The following is a 21,233-nucleotide window of genomic DNA, read 5'->3' on the forward strand; positions in this document are numbered from 1 at the left end:
TCATTTTAAACAATAAAACGAGCCAAGTCAAGCTAGCCCTAGCCAAGTGTGTCTCAAAAACGAGTCAAGCGAATCGGTTTGGCTATTACAAGGCCCATGAAAACCTCTTATTACCATTTAAGGAGTAAATAACATAATTTTTTTAAATTTAAAATTAATTTTAATATTTTTAATTTTAAATATTTCTTTTTTTTCAAAATTTTTGAATTCTTTTAAGAATTATATATTTAATTTTTTATGTTTTATTTAAAAATGAAAAATAGGTTATTTGATCAATTTTTGACTGCTACGTTCGTAACTTTAAGAACAAAATTAGACAAAAGGACCAAGAATTTAAAATTTAAAAAAATACAGGACTTAATGTCTCAAAATTATAGAGACTAAATTTTAAATTTCAAAAGAGTAGAGGGAACATTTTAAAAAATTCATAAAATAAAATTTAATTATTAAATCAGAATGAATATTTGGAATTAAAAGGAAAAGTGAGTAAAATGAAAATGTGTACGAGTAGAGAGGCATGAAGAAGAAATGGACCGACAACTTTTGGTTTCGTTTAAAACACTCGCACTCGCTCTCGCAAACCCTGCCTTAAAATTCGTATCTTCTTCTTTATTTCTTCTTTCCTTTCGTTATATTGGGATTGGGGAGGCGCCACAAATACAAAAAACCCCAAATAACAAAAACAAATTCTATCTCCTAAAACCCTGAAACTCGCCCATGGCCACCGATCAAACTCAGCTCCAACTCGCTCAACTCGCCCACATCTTGGGCCCCGATTCGACTCACTTCGAAACCCTAATCTCCCACCTCATGTCTTCCTCCAACGACCAACGTTCCCAGGCCGAGTCACTCTTCCACCTTGCCAAACAAACTCACCCCGACTCTCTCTCCCTCGCTCTCTCCCGTGTCTTATCCTCATCCCCTCGCCCCGAACTCCGAGCCCTCTCTGCCGTCCTCCTCCGTAAAATCCTAACTCCCGCCGCTGATTACTCCTTTCTCTTTCCTCTCCTGGCTGAATCCACACGCGCCGCCATCAAAGCCTCGCTTTTATCCTCCCTCCAAACAGAACAATCAAAAGCTAACGTAAAAAAACTCTGCGATACAATTTCCGATCTCGCTTCTTCCGTCGTTGCTACTAGAGGCTGGCCGGAACTATTGCCATTCCTCTTCCAATGTGTGAATTCTAAGAATCCCAACCTCGAAGAATCTGCTCTTTTGATTTTCTCTCGATTAGCTCAAAACGTCGGAGAAACAACGGAAACCCTAATCCCTCATTTAAACACTCTCCATTCCGTCTTCTTCAATTGTTTATCAAATCCGTCAAGTTGCGACGTACGAATCGCAGCTTTAAGCGCCTCAGTCAGTTTCATTCAATGTATTTCAAACCCCAAAGATCGGGACGCTTTCCAAGATTTGTTGCCGTTGATGATGCAGACGTTGACCGAGGCGTTGAACTCTGGATTAGAAGCCACAGCTCAAGAGGCTTTGGAATTGTTAATTGAGTTAGCCGGGACTGAGCCGAGGTTTCTAAGGAGGCAAATAATGGAAGTAGTAGGATCGATGTTACAAATTGCTGAGGCGGAGAGTTTAGAAGAAGGAACACGCCATTTAGCCATTGAATTTATAATTACGTTAGCAGAGGCGAGAGAGAGGGCTCCGGGGATGATGAGGAAGTTACCACAATTCATAAGGAGGTTATTTTGGGTGTTGATGAATCTATTGGTGGACATTGAAGATGAACCGGATTGGTATAATGCAGAGAGTGAGGATGAGGATGCTGGGGAAACAAGTAATTATGGGGTTGGTCAGGAGTGTTTGGATAGATTGTCGATTTCATTAGGAGGGAATACTGTTGTACCAGTGGCTTCAGAATTGTTTCCGGTGTTTTTGGCTGCTTCAGAGTGGCAGAAACGACATGCTGCTCTCATTGCACTTGCTCAGATTGCTGAGGGTTGTTCCAAGGTTTGAATTTTGAAGTTCCAAATTAACAGTTTGATCATATTTAATGCACTGTGTATGTTTATTCTATTTGGAGCTTGCATGTCACTTCTTGCTACCTATATAATAATGATAAGACACTATTAGAAGCTTAATTTTTTATGTTTTGTTTATTCTAGACGTGGCATTTATAATTTGTGTGGATTTGAATTAATATAGGTTCTGCGGTTAACTTGATAAAGAATTGCTTTATCTATGTCCCTTGATCAATGGGGCAGATTTTGATTAAATTGTAATATGCTTCATTGTTTCTGAACGGGTTTTGCTTTTCTTTTCTTCTTCTTTCCAGGTGATGATAAGAAATCTAGAACAGGTAGTGTCAATGATTTTGAATTCATTTCACGATGCCCATCCTCGTGTTCGATGGGCTGCTATTAATGCCATTGGGCAGTTGTCTACGGACTTGGGCCCAGAGTTGCAGACTCAATATCATCAGAGAGTGTTGCCTGCACTAGCTGGAGCCATGGATGACTTCCAGAATCCTCGCGTGCAGGTTTCCCCAATATCATGAATATGTTATAATGATTAAATAAGTGTTTCTGGGTTTAACTCTATTGTTTAGTTAAAATCATTTAGGATTAATAGAGCAACTGATTTAATTTAAAATGAATTTATTTATTTTAATGTCTAGTAATGGCATACAAAATATGCTACTAAAATTTTAAAATTTTGTTACTATTGTGTCCCCCCCTTTGAAAGGAAAAAGGATAGATGAGGAATATATATATATATACACATATATACTTGCATATGTGTATTCAAAATCTTTTTTGAAGCAAAATATGATCAAAATGTTTCCCAATTTTAAAATTTTATTACTACTTTCTTCCCCCCTGGAAAGAAAAAGGAAAAAAGATAGATGAACTGGTGAAGAATATATATGATTACATATGTGTATTTAGAATCTTTTTTGAAGCAAAATATTGTTTAATGTTCCCCAGAAATAGTGATGTCTTCCAGAAGCAATATGTAATCTTCTTTCATCAGCCTTTATTATCTGGTTTCTTTGTTTAGATGTAAAAAATCTTATTTATTTTCTTCTCTTTTTTTTTTTGCATGTAAAATATAGGCCCATGCTGCTTCAGCAGTACTTAATTTCAGTGAAAATTGTACCCCAGACATCTTAACTCCATACCTGGATGGGATTGTGAGCAAACTTCTTGTACTGCTTCAGGTATATATGTTTTCTGTACTTCTGTTGAAGTATATGGTTTGGAGAACACATTCTCTGCTGGTTGCTTTCCTGTTAAAGAACTTGTAATTCCTAGCAGTCAGAATGGTATATATCTTTAAGATGGTGAGCTTTTTGTTTTGAAAATAGCGGACAGGTTTTGAATGAGAGAAAGCTTAGAAGATTGCGTGAAAGTGCTTCTGCAATGTGTCAAATAGACATGTCACATGCTGCTTTTGTAGATTTTCATGCCATTTTTTGCCCTTAGGTTTATCAATAATCATTTGTTTGTTTATATCTGGCCATGCTTTTATTTTCCTTAGATCACAAAAGAGTTTAGTTTAGAATACATTATAAAAGGTGCATAAATATATTGTCTTGCATATGCTCTTCTGTGGTTGGAGTATTTTTCAATTTATGACTTTTATTTAGCTTGTTGTCTTCACCTTCTTTTGCTCTTCAGAACGGGAAGCAAATGGTCCAGGAGGGTGCTTTGACGGCTTTGGCATCAGTTGCTGATTCATCTCAGGTATTCAAAGGCTTCTGAAATATTTTCATATTTACTCTATATATTTAAGTGCATTTTATCTGACATGGGATGCTTAACAACAGGAGCAATTCCAGAAATATTATGATGCTGTGATGCCTTACTTGAAAGCTATCTTGGTTAATGCAAATGATAAATCTAATCGTATGCTTCGTGCCAAAGCTATGGAGTGCATTAGTTTGGTTGGCATGGCTGTTGGAAAGGAAAAATTTAGGGATGATGCTAAACAGGTAATGAGTAATGAATTTGTATGGTTTTTGTAGCTAAGATCCAGATTGTCAATTTTATCCTTTATGGTATTATTTTTGGAGGAGTTACCAATTTTAGCGATCTTATAAAAGGACTCATACAGCAAGGCTGTGTGAAGACAACCACTTAGAAATTGAATGTTTTTCATTATTTTTTTTTCATTTTCCAATCACTTATTCTCCATCTATAATACTTGATTTTTCTAATACTAATTTCTTCAATTTTAAATTTCTTCTATGTTCCTAGTATGTCTCTCAAACTAAGGCCTCATTCAGTTTTTGGAAAGTGATTTTCGATTTGGATCTCTATCTTTTGACTTGTACTCTTCAATGAAATATTCTGGATACCAAATTCTTTGAAGTATTGGAGTGGAAACTCTTCTTCTCCAATTTTGTTTATAAAATTCAAAAATATTAATATTTCTCTTTCAACCTTCTGGAACACTGGAAACAAGGGATTTTATTCTAGATATTTTACTTCAATATCCTGTTTTCTGAATAAATTTTGAGGAAGCTGCAGAGACAAAATTACAAATAGTTCCTAATATTCAATGGGCTTTTTCCTTTTCCAATATTGATTATGAACCATTAGACACTATGTTCAAATGGTAGGTGGTTGTTGTCAAGCTATAGGAGTTTGTAACTCTTTCATGTTCTTTGGTAGACCATTACTTCTAAATTGATCTATTATCTGGGAGAAAATACTTTAGACCCTATTGAGTGTGAATAATTTTTTCTCAATAACAACTAATAAGCCACATGACGAAACTTTCGGGTAGATAAGATTTTATCTATTTCTCTTCAAGGAAGTTCTTGGGCTGGGATTAAGTTATCAATTATAGTTTGATCTTGGTGAATAACATATAGTTTCTGTGTGTCCAAATTCAATTGGATTTCTTGCAACTCACGGTGCAGATTCTCGTTGCCTAACTATTTCCTTTTACACTGCAAGGTTATGGACGTCTTGATGTCATTGCAAGTATCTCAAATGGAATCAGATGATCCAACAACGAGCTACATGTTGCAGGTTTGCTCTGATAATTAAGGAAACTATATTGATACTTGAATGATAGAGTGTCTTCTAAGTATTGACTGCTTTTCTGGGTGGTCCTTGATTTGGTAGGCTTGGGCCAGGCTTTGCAAGTGCCTTGGACAGGATTTTCTTCCTTACATGAGTGTTGTTATGCCCCCTCTGCTTCAATCTGCGCAGCTTAAGCCTGATGTAACAATCACATCTGCTGATTCTGATGCTAATGTTGATGATGACGATGATGAAAGGTTTGCAATTTGTTCTGGATGGTCTTAAGTCTTACTATTAAATTTAGTGTATTGGTTTAGATGCCTTTTTATTTTTTTTTTTACTCATTTCTCCTATGCTATTTGCACAGAAGATTGTTAATCTAATATTCAAGTGGTAAAAGCTATATCTATTTTCCTGTCATATATCTGTAATATGACTGCATTTTGCCTTGCTCTTGCAAAAACTCTTTCTAGGATATCTATAGAAATTTCAAGATGTCTTAGTTAAATGCTCCTCTTTTCTTCTTGAACAGCTGCAATATCTTTTAAGTTCCTTCACTACCATGTTTCTTTTGAGCTTTAAAGTGTTTAAGGTGTTTATTTACTGCTTTTTCTGTTCGCTGCAGCATTGAGACTATCACTCTTGGTGATAGAAGGATAGGGATCAAAACGAGTGTTTTGGAAGAAAAAGCTACAGCTTGCAACATGTTATGTTGTTATGCTGATGAGTTGAAGGAAGGGTTCTTCCCATGGATTGATCAGGTTACTTTTATTTTTGGCATTTTCTTTTTTAGCTTTGCAGGAGAGCCCAAGTTGCTGGTTACTAAACTGCTTGAAAAAATGCAGGTTGCTACGACTTTAGTTCCCCTTCTAAAATTTTATTTTCATGAAGAAGTTAGGAAGGCAGCTGTTTCAGGTATGACTTAGTCCTTTTTCTCTTTTTGGTTTTGCATTCTTTTCCTGTATCGTCTCACCTGCATTCTTGATGGTATCTGTATATGTTGTTTAGCCATGCCGGAGCTGTTACGTTCTGCTAAGCTAGCTGTTGAGAAAGGGCAAGCTCAAGGTCGAAATGGAACATATATAAAGCAGTTGACGGATTACATAATACCAGCTTTGGTGGAGGCTTTACACAAGGTCATATTTTTGGTTTGGGTCATCATTTTGTCCTTGGATGTTACACATGCATGATTACTATTTATTCTGGAAATGGCATGTATGCTTATATATAATTTTTTTAATTTGCTTGCAGGAGCCCGAGGTAGAAATTTGTGGGAGCATGTTGGATTCATTGAATGAATGCATAGAGGTTAGCATCATCCATCATCTGCTACGAATTTACATATATGCTAACATTTCTTGTGCTTTTATGTGGAACTTTGGTGTATTTATGGAAAATATTCTTTTGTGATCCTAAACATTCTGATTTCTTTACTGGGTCTTTTACTGCGTGTAAAACTTTGGCTGGCATGAGTGTAATGCCTGTGATGATATCATGACTAAAAGGTTGTTTTATATTCTGGGCCTTTACCATGAGTCTCTGTTGGCTTATACTTGCCTGTTAATTTTGCCTTTTTGAAATGCTTCAACATCATCTATGATCAATCGTCCAGCTGGTTCTTTGAGGTTATGAAAATTTTCTCTATTCCTTCTAATATTTGCTGTTCTATGTGCATGCTACCGGAGATGCTAGTCTTTAGAGGAATAAATTGATTGATAAAATGATTCAGCAATTTGGAAATTACTTATTGTTGTTGAATTCAATATGTTGTGCATGCTGAATAGCATAACTTATTCTCGATAGGAATGTGATTGCAATGCTTGATGTGTTGGGTACTGATGGTTCTGAAGCGGCGGTATGAAACTTCAAAACAATTAGGTAACTGAAAAATAAGAAACACCAACACTGTTACACGATTGGTTGTAATAAGTAATAACCATCAAGTGAAGTGGAAAATAATAGTTTGAAACATCATGAATGCACCAAATTAGTGATATTAGCCTTGTTTTCTAGATTTTTGTGATGTCAAGTGCACAAGTTATTTTTTCTTTGTGATGTGAATAGATATTCTACCTTATGCCTCATTTAATGCTGGAAAACAAATAAGTTGGTATGATTCATTTCTTCTCTCTTTCGTCATTTTGGTGTTTATGGTGGTTTGCTCAATTACTGTGGATGGCATTATACTGATCTTTTGAACTTAGACTTTCATTGACTACTTCAATTCTGCTTCGCTCTGGGAGGTTGAGCTTATGGTAATTGCCTCTTTCTCAATATGACAGATTTGTGGACCATTTCTTGATGAGGGCCAAATAAAATGCATTGTTGATGAGATTAAACAGGTAATCACAGCTAGCTCAGCTAGAAAACAAGAAAGAGCAGAGAGGGCCAAAGCTGAGGACTTTGATGAAGAAGAAGGTGAAATGCTTAAGGAGGAAAATGAGCAAGAAGAAGAAGTTTTCGGTCAAGTATGTTTGTGTTCCTAATAGATTTTTGGTTATCAGTTCATGAAATATATTTTGGTACTAGGTTATAATGCTCTCATATTTGTTTGCCTTGTATCTTCTCTGAATCAAGCTTGGTGATTTGTTGGGAACTTTGATCAAAACATTCAAGGCATCCTTCTTGCCTTTCTTCCAGGAGCTTACATCTTATATAACCCCTATGTGGGTGAGTTCTTTGTCCTTATTATATCTCATATTTACATGTATGTGAATTGGTTTTGTGGAGTAAGTGCTCTAAATTTATTTAAGTACTGTTCGCTTCCTTTCTACTCTTTTCTTGGAGAAAAAGACATAGAGTTACTACTGCATTAACAGAGGTGTTAGGCCTATTAACTGGCTGATAAATTTACTGATTATACAGGGTAAGGATAAAACAGCCGAAGAAAGGAGAGTTGCTATCTGTATATTTGATGATATTGCTGAGCACTGTCGTGAGGCAGCTCTTAAGTATGCACTTCCCTGCTTAACTATTATTAGAATTCCAACTCTGGAAGTCCTTTTAGATATTTATGCAGAATATTTTGGGCAGGTATTATGACACATATCTTCCCTTCCTTTTGGAGGCATGCAATGATGAAAGCCCTGATGTTCGACAGGTTTTTTTATCTAATTATTATCAGTTGTCTTGTGCTTTAGTCAATCTGGATTGTGTTGAGAATATATGTGCTGCATTTTTCAGGCAGCTGCTTTTGGGGTTGGCTTGTGTGCTGAGTTTGGCGGATCGGTGTTCAAACCTCTTATCCAAGGTTGCTGCACACTTGCATCACTACTTTTTTTCCCTTTTAAGTTATTGTCTCCTTAGTTTAATCAAATGATATTTTCTTTTTATTTAGAGGCCCTCTCCAGGCTGAATGCTGTTATCAGACACCCTAATGCATTGCATTTGGACAATGTGATGGCTTATGACAATGCTGTTTCCGCTCTTGGAAAAATATGCCAATTTCACCGGGATAGTATAGATGCTGCTCAGGTACTTGTGTCATTGCATAATCCTTTTTCTGTACGTCTTTTTGTTGAAATCATTATCATGCTCAATCTTTGCACTTCAATGTTAGACTGGTTCATGTCCATATCTATATGAACTTGTCACAATTGAGATTTATGATATGTTGGAGAAAATTTTCTAGCGTGGTTCATGATCTCCATTGCATTAGTCTTGTGCCTTCAATTCCCTATTGTGATGTGTGGCTGGTCTTTGTCTGGGGATGCATTTCTTGGATTTCAGTTTCAACCAAATTTCAATCTAGGAATTTTGTTAACCAGCTAAGATGAAAAAAGTTGGAGTTCTGCCTTTCTATTTATGGGCTTAGTTGAAGCATTCATGACCTTTCAGTCGTCAGGAAAAATTGATTTGCTCACAGCAATGACCTTACTAGTCATTGGCTAAAAGTACGTGGCCTTTTACATGGCCACAGTCTGAATACCAGAGAGAGGAGAGAAGAAGAGGTTGAAGCGGTTGTTATAAACTGATGGTTTGTCGATGCAACTCATTTAGCAGCATACAAAAAAGGTCTTTGTTTCTGGATGTAGTGTGCTATGTTAAGACAATAATAATAGAATCAAGAAAATAGCAGCTAGCTACTCTGTAGGAGATTGTTTTTATACCTTAGCAGTTATTTACTTATTTTGAGTCAAAGTAAGAGATTGGATTTACTTTCAGGTTCTACAAATCCCAATTTGTTGCCCTTTCTAATAAAAATGTTTGTAGTAACCTCACTTTTATCTCAGAAAATTGCCATTTCTTGTCGGAGTCCTGTTAGCAAGGTTGATATAATAAGTCTAGCTACTTTCTTACAATATGGATCTTTCTGTTTGGCAGATTCTCCCAGCTTGGTTAAGTTGCTTGCCGATAAAAGGTGATCTGATTGAGGCCAAGATTGTTCACGAACAGCTATGTTCTATGGTTGAAAGGTAGGCTATAAGAGTTATTGGAACGTTCTATGAAAAGTTTGCTTCTCTGATCATTTGTCTGGTCCCTTTTTTCCTGGCCGTGCATTTTTAAAAACAATTGCATCTGTTATCAGGTCAGATCAGGAACTTTTAGGGCCCAACAATCAATATCTTCCTAAGATAGTTTCTGTTTTTGCAGAGGTATCATCTTGACCATATTTTAAGTGTTTTGTGTTCCTTTTGGTCGTTATCCATCATTATTTATAGGAAAATATTGATGATATAGGTTTTATGTGCTGGTAAAGATCTGGCAACAGAGCAAACTGCTAGTAGAATGATAAATCTGATAAGGCACTTCCAGCAATCATTACCTGCATCTACACTGGCATCAACCTGGTCATCCTTGCAGCCACAGCAGCAGCTTGCTTTGCAATCAATTCTATCATCCTAGTTATGGTGTCATTGATGAGGAAAGCTTCTGATTCCTGTATTCTTAGCCTTCTACAATTAAAAAAAAAAAAATCAATTATGGATTTTATATAATAGAAGGTAAAAGAAAAGTAGAAAGTGGTGAGGGTTTTGTTGGTGAGTAATGTTTTCACCTATTTATTTATTGTTTTGATAACATGTTCTATAATTTTTTTTTGGCACTGTTTTGGCCAATGCGTATGGTGGTTGAAGGTTGAATATAGCAAAATTTTGGTATAGGAAGTGCATAATAATAATACTACAAGGGACTTGTAATTGGTCCCTTCCTTTCTCTCAAATTGTTAATGGTGGTTTCAGCATCATTTTCATCATCAAGCTAACATTAAACGCATTCCTTTAGATTTAAGATTTACTACAACATTGAATAAACATGCAGCAAATTAACAGTGATCTTTTTATGACATGCATCGAGAAAATCTAAAACCAGACTTTCAAAGGATAAACACAAAACTAAAATAAACAGCAACAAAAGCAAGAATTTAATGAAGGTTTACAATTCCTGGAGGGAAACAAATTAAGTAACACAAGAAAATTATATTCAGGTAGATATTAGGGATCAGTTAGAAGGTCTTCTGGAGAGGGTTGAAATTTAACTAACATCCAATCCTATAAGGAATTTTGGTGAGCCAACTATGATGAATCAGTACTGTAGCACTGTGTTACCTTGCATGATATGCCTTTCAAGGCCACTTTTATTATTAGGGTTGTTTGGATTTCTCATGGAAATAAGACAAGGTCTTATATATATATATACGTATATTTTTATTGTCGATGACATCCGAAGATGGCTTGTATAAGATAAAAAAATCTACTGATAGTTTTGTCTGTTATGAGGTAATGGTGAGTAATTTAAAGAGTAGGTGCAATTGTCTGAGTCAAGTAAGCAATAGGTTTTTGAAGCATACTTTTTTGTGTTCATCTGAGATTCCAGGGGATTATCTCTAGCCCCTCCAAGTGGCAAGCTTTGAGGCTCTCTTGAAATTTGTTTTTTTAAATTTGTCTTAAATTTTGACTTGGTTAAAAGGGTGAGACTCTTGGGAGAGAATGGGGACAACTAGACAAGGACTAACCAACCTCCTTTCCCTTACCCTAAGTTTGAGGTTTGTCTTAAAATATATATTGTTCTTGGGTTGAAAAATTACGTTCTTGTCCTTGAAAAGGTAGATTTTGTCTTGAAATGAACCTAAATAATTTGGATGAATCCATCACAGACAAAATTTTGCCAACTCTTCCAAGAATTTTTTTATTTTCTTTTTATTGGCCCCTTTTTATAATGCTTTAAAAAATCACAAGTTGGAGAAGGGGCACATAAGACATTGCAGTGAAAGTCAAAAGCAAGCATAAGTACCTGAAATAAGACAAACACAAGAAAACACACACAAAGAATCTTGGGTGGTTAGCTAAATCGCTTATAGAAAACTCAGACCTCCTTTTAAGCATATAAATCCCCCATTATTCATTGACAATCAACCAAGTAGTAGCATACACCTTCTTCTTCTTCTTCACCATTGATACCTTTTAAACCCCCCGCCCCCTCTCAATTCTATACCAATGGAAATCCAGTTCCAACAACAAAAATCAGTTATTCCTGTTAGCAAGGGGAGCAAATTCAAGGGAAGAAATAAAAAGATCAATAAGGTTAACAAGTTTGTTGGTGTAAGACAAAGACCTTCTGGTAAATGGGTAGCTGAGATCAAAGACACAACTAAAAATATCAGGATGTGGCTTGGCACCTTTGACACTGCTGAAGATGCTGCTAGAGCTTATGATGAAGCTGCTTGCCTTCTCCGTGGTTCCAATACTCGCACCAACTTCGTTACTCACGTCTCCTTCGATTCTCCTCTTGCTTCTCGGATTCGTAATCTTCTTAACACCAAAAAAGAAGCTAAACAACAAACTGTTCTAGCCTCAGCCCCAGCCCCAGCCCCAGCAGTAGTATTACTACTAGCAGCGGTAGTTGTAATAGCGGCGGAGGCCTAAGCAATGAGAATTCTTCTCCTGTTGAAATGGTTCAAGATACTCAGCTGTTTGATGATGCATATAAACCTGATATGAGCAATTGCACAAGGGAATTAGAGTGTGCATCTTCTCAATCAGATTTTTCTTATACCTGTGAAACAGGGTTTAATAGGTTTCTTTATACACAAGAAATCATGAATTTTCCAGAGGAAACTGGCTCCGAGTTAACAGAATTCAAGAGGATGAAAGTGGAAAGACAAATATCAGCTTCACTTTATGCAATGAATGGAGTTCAAGAGTGTATAGAAACTGTCCATGAATCTGGTGAAGCCTTGTGGGATCTTCCACCACTATGCTCTTTGTTTTCCTACAAGTTCTGAAACATGATCTTCAATAGGTCTTAGCTTCAATTTATCCTTGTAAAATCAAGAGAGTAGATGATTTAGGTTTCATTGCTTGTTATTGTAGGTCACAAGGACAAAATAACAGCCAGGGATCAGAGATGATCTCCATCTTGTAAAATGTCAACTTTTCCTTTGGAAGGTCTTATCCATCTCTCAATATAAAAAAGTCTGTGAAATCATGCTGATTTAATGATGATCTTTATATCTTTCATTTTTTTCTATGCCAAATAGGGCTCAGATATTTCAATTAGATTCTCAAGAAGGGTTTTGTTGCCTAATGGTGAATCTGTGTAGAAGTTTGAGATCTTGAAAATTAAAAGGGTGGTAGGTTGATGATTTTCCCTATTTTATATAATCATGATCAACCTAGGAACCAAAAACAGAATACAGCCATGCTATGCTATGCTCCACTTAATGTGGTTCGGGTACAACAGTCTCAAATCATTGCAAAATGAATCTCTAAATGCATCTAATCACATTCAAATGGGAATTAATTTTGAGTTCATTATGTTTGAGCGTGCTTTTCTAACAATAAATCCTCTGAAAAGATGCTTTCTTCTTAATGAATCACTAATGACAGTTGCATTACCCCTGAAATTAGTGATACACTTTGAGGCTGGAATGTGAAGGGATTAAGATCCTTGGAAAGCTTGTTGATGATTTATCAAGCTTCAGCACTCCCATAGTGTGACAAACGGTGTGTACAAAGGAACAAACCCACTGTTATATGGCTAACTGGCTATTACTAGCTGCTCTAGGTTCATGGAGACAAGTTGCAGCCTGTAATCCGAACTGAAGTAGGATTTTGAAGTTAGCTCACCCTTGTGTGATCGCGATCCTGAGTCAATCAAAGTTCAGTGACTCAACAATTGAGAATTTTGTCGTAGTTCTGTGACTAATGATGAAACTTTGCTAACATGCTTTCTTAAAGAAGTCTTGATTTTCTTTGAATGAAAAGCTTCTAGTTCCAATTACAAACCTTTATTTTAAACATTTAATCAAACAGAAGAATGGGAAACCTTTATTACTATTTTAGTCTCTAGTTTTTGCCGTTGCAACTTGAATTGTTGCCAAGTCCATTATCTAACTGTTCCCTGACTATATTTTAAACCAATCGAGATAATGTTGATGTAGGAACAAAAAGAAGAATCAGGAGCATTTATTTTGTTTAATCAAGCAGGTTAGCTCGAGGATGAGGACATACCAAGATAACCCATACTGGCAAGTGGCAGCTAGCTACCAACTATTGAGATAGAACAGATAAGGTTCTATCCATACTATTATCAAATGATCTTAAAGAAATCATTAATGTGTTCCAATGGGACCTACTTACACCATTTTTATTACTGTATTCTAGATATTTTGTGGACGTTCTTCTGCAGGTTATATATTAAGAAAATCTACTTGAATCCAGGGTGAATGTTAGACCTGACTAGGCTTAATTTATTTTATCATTGCTTTCATGTTCGAATACGTGTTTGACATGAGTATTTAAATAAAAATGAAGAGTCTGACAACAACACTTAATTCAATCGAACACAAAGTCATGGCACAACGTTAAAGCTTTATTAGACATGGAGAGGTTACATCTCAAGTGGACAGAAAGCATACATTCTCACAACAATACTTAAAACACCCACTCAAGGTATAGAGCCAGTGAAGGTACAAAAAGATTTCAAGGAATGAAATACGGAGACTAGTTTACAGCAATAAAAATATGGCTGATGAAGTAAAATGAGATTTTGAGGAACATGGTGGACCATTGACTGCGACTGCTGATTTCATGTAATATGGATCTAGTAATCTTCTGGTTCTTCTTCATCTTCACCACCTTCTGCCCCAACTTCCTCGTAGTCTTTCTCAAGAGCAGCAAGATCTTCCCGGGCTTCGGAGAATTCACCTTCCTCCATTCCCTCACCTACATACCAGTGAACAAAGGCTCTGTTGGCATACATGAGATCAAACTTGTGGTCAATTCGGGAGAAAACCTCGGCCACAGATGTGTTGTTACTGATCATACACACTGCTCGTTGCACCCGAGCAAGATCACCTCCTGGTACCACTGTGGGTGGCTGATAGTTGATACCACACTTGAAACCAGTAGGACACCTGAAAAAATGATGCACCAAAATCATTTAGAAGGCAAAATTTAAGTTTTCCTCCTTGAAAACTCTTTTGTTGTAATGTTAATAAGATTGCTTGTGCATAATTATATGGAACTGAAATGCAAGAGAAGTCTACTAACCAGTCTACAAACTGAACAGTCCGCTTAGTTTTGATGGTAGCAACAGCAGCATTGACATCCTTGGGTACAACGTCTCCACGGTACATTAAATAACATGCCATGTACTTCCCATGCCTTGGATCACATTTAGCCATCATGCTTGAGGGTTCAAAAACAGCACTTGTAATCTCGGGAACCGATAGCTGCTCATGGTAAGCCTTTGCAGCTGAGATTACTGGTGCATATGATGAAAGCATGAAATGGATACGAGGATATGGCACAAGGTTAGTCTGAAACTCTGTAATGTCTACATTTATGGCACCATCAAACCTCAATGAAGTGGTCAAAGAAGATATAATTTGGGATATCAATCGGTTCAAGTTGTTATAAGTCGGCCTTTCAATGTCTAAGGATCTCCTACAGATATCATATATAGCTTCATTGTCAAGAAGCACCGCCACATCTGTGTGTTCAAGGAGAGAATGAGTTGAGAGCACGCTATTGTAAGGTTCCACAACGGCAGTAGAAACCTGCACAATTCGGTATAATTGTTCAGTTAATTGTGCACAAGCATAGGGAAAAGCATGTTAAAGTTCACCACCAACTCAGTTAGTGGCCTAAAATCTTGGGCTTATCAGCAGATGGAATATTCAAATTAGTTTCAATAAAGTTGTTGAATGGTTAGTTAAAATCATGGTTTAATATCTGATTGTGATTTTGCTTCTGAGGTATCTTATTTTTTAGCTAAAGTTATTGTAGTTTCAGCCTATATAAAGGATGTAAATCAGTGAATAAAAAGTGTCTTGAGTTCTTTTTTCATTGAGTCTTTTGTATACAATTCATAAAGTATTATTGAGTGAGTTTTTTTTTTTTTTTACAACAAATCTTCCCATTTAGTCTAAGTGGTATCGGAGCCAGGTTCATGAAGATAATCATGGTTGATTTTTCAGTTGTTGGAGCAGTAAAAAAGCTTAATAACCAAAATTACAACACATGGGCAACATGTATGAAGTCTTACTTGTAGGCTCAAGATGTGTGGGACATTGTTAACAGAGATGTGCCTTCACCTTTGCCTCAAGAAGCTAACAACTTAAAGAAGTGGAAGGCCAGTGTAGGCAAGGCTATGTTTGCAATTAAAACCACTGTAGAGGAAGAAATGTTAGAGCATATCAAAGATGCTGACACACCAAAACAGGCGTGGGACAAGTTAGAAGAACTTTTCTCACGAAAAAATGACACAAGGCTGCAGCTCTTAGAGAATGAATTGTTATCAATGAAGCAAGGAGATTTGGCAATCAACCAGTACTTCACTAAGGTAAAAACCTTATGTCGTGAGATTTCTGAACTTGATTCTAGTTCTCGTATTGCGGATTCTAGAATAAGAAGAATCATCATTCATGAATTGAGACCGGAGTACAGGAGTTTTGTTGTTGCAATTCAAGGATGGCCAACACAACCATCGCTTGCAGATTTTGAGAATCTGTTGACGGGTCAAGAGGCTTTGGCAAAACAAATGGGTGGAGTCTCAATCAAAACTGAGGATGTGGCGCTTTTTAGTGGAAAGAGAAAAGAAAAACCTAGGTATAATGTTAGAAGCAGACCAAGAAAGAATGATGGAAAATTAGAAAGTGATCATGGGAGTTCTCAATTTGGAGAAACTCAAAAGCGTAGCAACTACAACAATCGATTCAACCAAAGGAAGAAGTTTGATGGTGATTGCTATAATTGCTGCAAAAATGGTCACATGGCCAAAGACTGTTGGTCTAAGAAGAAAGTTGTTAAGAGTAATGCAGTGACATCTAAAGGAGATGTTCAAAGTGATGGTGAGTGGGATGCTAAAGCATCCTTTGCTGTGGAAGAAGAAGACTTGACACTCGCAATAACAACTTCCTAGAAGATTGACTACAAGAACGACTGGATTGTTGACTCTGATTATTCTAATCATATGACTAGTGATCAAGAAAAGCTTCAAGATGTTGCAGCGCACAAAGGAAATCGTGTGGTGGTAACGGCTAACAACTCGAGGTTACCTATCACCCATGTTGGTAAAATGACTATCGCACCTCGATTTAGTTCTTATCCAATGTCAATTTAAGGTGTTTATCATGTGCCTTGCATGAAGAAAAATTTATTATCTGTGGCACAATTAACATCTGTATGCCGCCATGTTTTGTTTAGTCCACAGGGTGTAAAGGTATTCGAAAATGTTAAAAGTCTCAGGAACACCAACCATGGAAGGGAAGAGAATGGAATCTGTCTATGTGATGTCGACAGAAACTGTTTATGTGGACAAAACAAAGAATAATGAGATGACAGATTTGTGGCATGCAAGGCTTGGACACGTCAGCTATCACAAGCTGAAAGTTATGATGATGAAGTCAATGCTAAAGGGTCTTCCTCAACTTGAAGTGCGAGATGGTACTGTTTGTGCAGGATGTCAATTCGGTAAGGCGCATCAGTTGCCATATGAAGAATCTAAGTACAAAGCAAAGGCTCCGTTAGAGCTAGTTCATTCTGATGTATTTGGGCGTGTCAAGCAACCTTCAATTAGTGGGATACGCTATATGGTTACTTTTATTGATGATTTCTCAAGGTATGTGTGGGTTTTCTTTATGAAAGAAAAATCAGAGACATTTGCCAAGTTTAACGAATTTAAAGAAGGAGTTGAAGCAGAGGTTAGTAGAAAAATTCAATGCTTACGCACAGATAATGGCAGGGAGTACACATCAGATGAGTTTTCTACCTATGTAAGAAATAACAAGATTCATCATCAATTCACATGTGCCAACACACCACAGTAAAACGGAACTGCTAAGAGGAAGAATCGACATCTTGCTGAGATGTGTCGGAGTATGCTTCATGCAAAAAATATACCTGGAATATTTTGGGCAGATGTACGAAGACCGCTTCTCATGTCATTAATAAACTTCCAACACCAAAGCTTGGTTTCATCTCACCCGTTGAGGTACTATGGGATACTAAACCTGCTGTTGATCATTTTTGAGTTTTTGGGTGTATTTGCTATGTATTTATTCCAGGTTATTTAAGGAGCAAGTTCGATAAAAAAACAATCCGGTTTATCTTCGTTGGACATGATAACCAAAGGAAAGGGTAGAGGTGTTGTGACCCTATGACTAACAAATGCTACACATCACGCAATGTAGTGTTTGGTGAAACTTCTTCTTGGTGGACTCCATAACAAGTGAAGTTGTCAGATTCTAAAGTAAAAAAAGATCAACCCTAAGGGAAAACAGAGGAGCAGTTTCTTGATATGCAACCAAGTCCTGTAGCTAATGAAGAAATTAGAGACAATGAAGTTGTTGAGACAACAACAAATCCTTGGCGAAATGGTGTTCATCAGAGGTAGGAGGCCGAAATCAATCCCGAGGGTGAAAAAACTTCGCAGCCACAACTTAGAAGATCAACCAGATTTCGTAGGCAAAATCCAAAGTATGCTAATGTAGCTGTAGCGGAGGAAAAACCTTTGGTCGAGCCAACAACTTATAAAGAAGCGTCTCAAGATTCTGAGTGGGTAAAAGCAATAGAGGAAGAGATTGCTGCATTGGAACAAAACCAGACTTGGGAGCTAGTGCCACGTCCACCAGATGCGAAACCCATATCTTGTAAATGGGTTTATAAAATAAAGTATCGTTCTAATAGATCAGCTGAGAAGCACAAGGCTCGGTTAGTTGTAAGGGGATTTTCTCAACAATATGGATTGGACTATGAAGAGATGTTTAGTCCGGTGGCAAAGATTGTTTTGACTTCTCTTGGCTCTTGCTGCTAGCAAAGATTGGAAGCTATGGCAAATGGATGTGAAGAACGCTTTTTTGCATGGAGAGCTAGATCGTGAAATTTACATGAATCAGTTTATTAGATTTGAGAGTGGAATTCATCCTAGTTATGTTTGCAAGTTAAAGAAGGCGTTAAATAGGTTAAAACAATCGCCGAGAGCATGGTATGGTAAGATTGCTGAATTTTTAACTCAAGCTTGTTATGTTATGGCTCATGCAGATTCTAGTCTGTTTAGTGAAGGGAAGTTGGCAATAATGTTGGTGTATGTGGACGATTTGATAATCACTGGAGATGATAGTGAAGAAATCCACCAAGTTCGACAAAACTTGTCAGTCTGCTTTCAAATGAAGGAACTTGGCCAACTTAAACACTTCTTGGGGTTAGAAATTGATCATACAAAAGAAGACATGTTTCTTTGTCAAGAGAAATATACAAAAGATTTGTTGCAGAAATTTGGAATGCTCAATTGCAAGACCATCACTATACCAGTGGAACCAAACACTAAGTTTTGTGCTCATGAAGGGAAAGACTTGGAAGATAGGTTGATGTATCAGCAACTTGTAGGTAATTTACCTAACTTTAACTCGACCTGATATTTCTTATATTGTTTGGGTAGTGAGTCAATATACGCAGAATCCCAAGAAACAACACTTGGAAGCAGTTCGACGAGTTCTAAGATATGTGAAGGGTACTCTTGATTATGGTATTCTATATAAGAAATGTGAGGTTTGCAAACTAGTTGGTTATTGTGATGCTGACTATGCAGGGGATCACGATACACGTCAATCAACCACTGGCTATGTATTCAAGTTTGGTTCAGGGATAATTTCTTGGTGTAGTAAAAGACAGCCAACCGTGTCCTTATCGACAACAGAGGCAGAATATAGAGCAACAGCTATGGCAGCCCAAGAAAGTACATGGTTAGTGCAACTTGTGAAAGATTTGCACCAAAAAGTTGATTATGCAATACCCCTCTATTGTGACAATCAGTCAGCTATTCGTTTAGCAGAAAATCCTGTGTTTCATGCAGGACAAAACATGTGGAGGTGCACTACCATTTGTTAGGGAGAAGGTGTTACAAGAAAAAATTGAGTTGTCCTATGTCAAGACTAATAACCAGGTTGCAAACTTGTTCACAAAAGGCTTGAGTACAACTAAGTTGGAAAAGTTTTGCTCACAACTTGGGATTGTGAAAAGGTTTGGAGTTGGCGTTGAGGGGGAGTATTAAAGTTCACAACCAACTCAGTTAGTGACCTAAAATCTTGGGCATTTCAGTAGATGAAATATTCAAATTAGTTTCAATAAACTTGTTGGATGGTTAGCTAAAATCATAGTTTAATATCTGATTGTGATTTTGCTTCTGAGTTATCCTATTTTTTAGCTAAAGTTGTTGTAGTTTCAGCCTATATAAAGGATGTAAATCAGTGAATAAAAAAGTGTCTTGAGTTCTTATTTTTCATTGAGTCTTTTGTATACAATTCATAAAGTGTTATTGATTGAGTTTCTTTTTGTTCTTTTTTTTACAGCAAATCTTCCCATTTAGTCTAACAAAGTAAGCAACTAGATTATCTCATACATTTCCCTAAAGTGTTCAGGGAATTACCTGAGGAGAAGGGAAGATGGTGAAGCCGAGTTTTGACTTCTTTCCATAGTCAACAGAAAAGCGCTCCAAAAGCAATGAACCCAAACCAGAACCAGTTCCACCACCAACAGCATTGAATACCAAAAATCCTTGCAGACCAGTACAGTTGTCAGCCAATTTTCTTATTCGGTCAAGGCAAAGATCCACAATCTCCCTACCAACCGCAGCAGACAACATCAACGAAGAAGTTTAATCCAGTGACCAGATGTAATAAAACTGCTATTTAGGAACAGCAGAAGAGATTGTTGTACCTGTATAATGTCCTCTAGCAAAGTTGTTAGCAGCATCTTCCTTGCCAGAAATAAGCTGCTCTGGATGAAAGAGTTGTCTAAAAGCCCCAGATCTAACTTCATCAATCACAGTGGGCTCTAGATCAACAAATATAGCTCTCGGCACATGCTTGCCGGACCCGGTCTCGCTAAAGAAGGTATTGAAAGCATCATGGCAAGCACCCACAGAGGTGTCACTGCAATCAAACACAAAAGAATTTTGTTAGGTTCAAATTAAATGATTGGTGATCCATTTATAGAATTTTGTTAGGCTCTGAAAATTATCTCACTGAAAAATTAGTAGTCACCGACATGCATTGGTTGCTATTGAACTCCTATTATATATTTGAACACTATAAGCAAAGAATTAGGGAAGCTAATGAGGTGAAGACACATGAGCAAGAAGTTTGATCAAATTGTTCATAATCGCTTATTAAAGAACAATAAAACAGTGAAAAAATAAAGCGGAAATCCAATAAGTACATAACAAAATTATGTTGAATTCTATAGCTTTACTTCAATTCATACCAAAACCCCATTTTCATGAAGCATAATTCATTAGAAGAAATTTCTGTTTCTACCAGAAGAAAGAAGAAAAGCCAGTTCCAAAACGTACCCAGGCATCATCCCATCAGGTTCAATTCCATGTTCAAGGCAGTAAAGCTCCCAACAAGCATTCCCAACCTGAATTCCAGCTTGCCCAATATGAATGCTGATCACTTCCCTCATCTTTTGCCTTGTTTTCGAAAACCCAAATTTGAAACAATACTTTGTGTTTCTTCAACCCGCTCTTATGAAGGAAAAGTTTGAAGAGGAATGAATGAACGTTAAAAGTAAGAAAAAGATGAAGTGGGGGGGGGGGTAATTAAAGGGCGGCAGAGAAAGGGGTTTAGAAGTATATTCAATTGAAGAGTTTGTTGGGGTCCCGCCATTTGTAGCCAACTGTATAATGGAGTTCAACCAGCTCGGCTTCCTTTGTCCCTTCTCTCATGCTCCAACTGTTTGGCCATGCATGCTACCACTCCCTTTCATCCTTATTAATTAAATATCTTCATACATACATATATATCTA

The 21,233-nt window shown here is 36.9% G+C and overlaps 2 protein-coding genes and 1 pseudogene across 2 annotated transcripts; 2 read left to right on the forward strand and 1 right to left on the reverse strand.

Annotated features, from left to right (window-relative positions):
* Positions 1-476: 476 nt before the first annotated feature.
* Positions 477-10,146, forward strand: LOC107935234 (importin-5). Its single transcript, XM_016867806.2, has 20 exons — positions 477-1,962; positions 2,288-2,491; positions 3,068-3,172; positions 3,633-3,698; positions 3,782-3,946; positions 4,917-4,991; positions 5,088-5,242; positions 5,611-5,746; positions 5,831-5,900; positions 5,994-6,121; positions 6,237-6,293; positions 7,268-7,453; positions 7,563-7,655; positions 7,851-7,936; positions 8,019-8,085; positions 8,169-8,235; positions 8,323-8,459; positions 9,309-9,400; positions 9,514-9,580; positions 9,666-10,146. The coding sequence occupies exons 1-20, from the start codon at positions 718-720 to the stop codon at positions 9,828-9,830; spliced, it is 3,366 nt and encodes a 1,121-aa protein (XP_016723295.1). The 5' UTR covers positions 477-717; the 3' UTR covers positions 9,831-10,146.
* An 812-nt stretch (positions 10,147-10,958) lies between these two features.
* On the forward strand, positions 10,959-12,442 carry LOC107935228 (ethylene-responsive transcription factor ERN1-like; annotated as a pseudogene).
* A 1,336-nt stretch (positions 12,443-13,778) lies between these two features.
* On the reverse strand, positions 13,779-21,033 carry LOC107935236 (tubulin alpha-5 chain). Its single transcript, XM_016867808.2, has 5 exons — positions 20,778-21,033; positions 20,144-20,358; positions 19,854-20,053; positions 14,477-14,985; positions 13,779-14,340 (listed from the first exon to the last, which is right to left on the reverse strand). The coding sequence occupies exons 1-5, from the start codon at positions 20,888-20,890 to the stop codon at positions 14,028-14,030; spliced, it is 1,350 nt and encodes a 449-aa protein (XP_016723297.1). The 5' UTR covers positions 20,891-21,033; the 3' UTR covers positions 13,779-14,027.
* Positions 21,034-21,233: the final 200 nt, after the last annotated feature.

This window comes from Gossypium hirsutum, chromosome D11 (assembly GCF_007990345.1).
Source record: "Gossypium hirsutum isolate 1008001.06 chromosome D11, Gossypium_hirsutum_v2.1, whole genome shotgun sequence".
Lineage (NCBI taxonomy): Eukaryota > Viridiplantae > Streptophyta > Magnoliopsida > Malvales > Malvaceae > Gossypium > Gossypium hirsutum.

Excerpts from the sequence above, each read along its gene's own strand:
- LOC107935234 (XM_016867806.2), top strand. The coding sequence starts at position 718 with ATGGCCACCGATCAAACTCAGCTCCAACTCGCTCAACTCGCCCACATC. Across the intron at positions 2,492-3,067 it reads TCCAGAATCCTCGCGTGCAG|GCCCATGCTGCTTCAGCAGT; the intron begins GTTTCCCCAATA and ends TGTAAAATATAG. Across the intron at positions 3,947-4,916 it reads TTAGGGATGATGCTAAACAG|GTTATGGACGTCTTGATGTC; the intron begins GTAATGAGTAAT and ends TTACACTGCAAG.
- LOC107935236 (XM_016867808.2), bottom strand. The coding sequence starts at position 20,890 with ATGAGGGAAGTGATCAGCATTCATATTGGGCAAGCTGGAATTCAGGTT. Across the intron at positions 20,054-20,143 it reads TGCTAGAGGACATTATACAG|TTGGTAGGGAGATTGTGGAT; the intron begins GTACAACAATCT and ends TGTCTGCTGCGG. Across the intron at positions 14,341-14,476 it reads ACTGTTCAGTTTGTAGACTG|GTGTCCTACTGGTTTCAAGT; the intron begins GTTAGTAGACTT and ends TCATTTTTTCAG.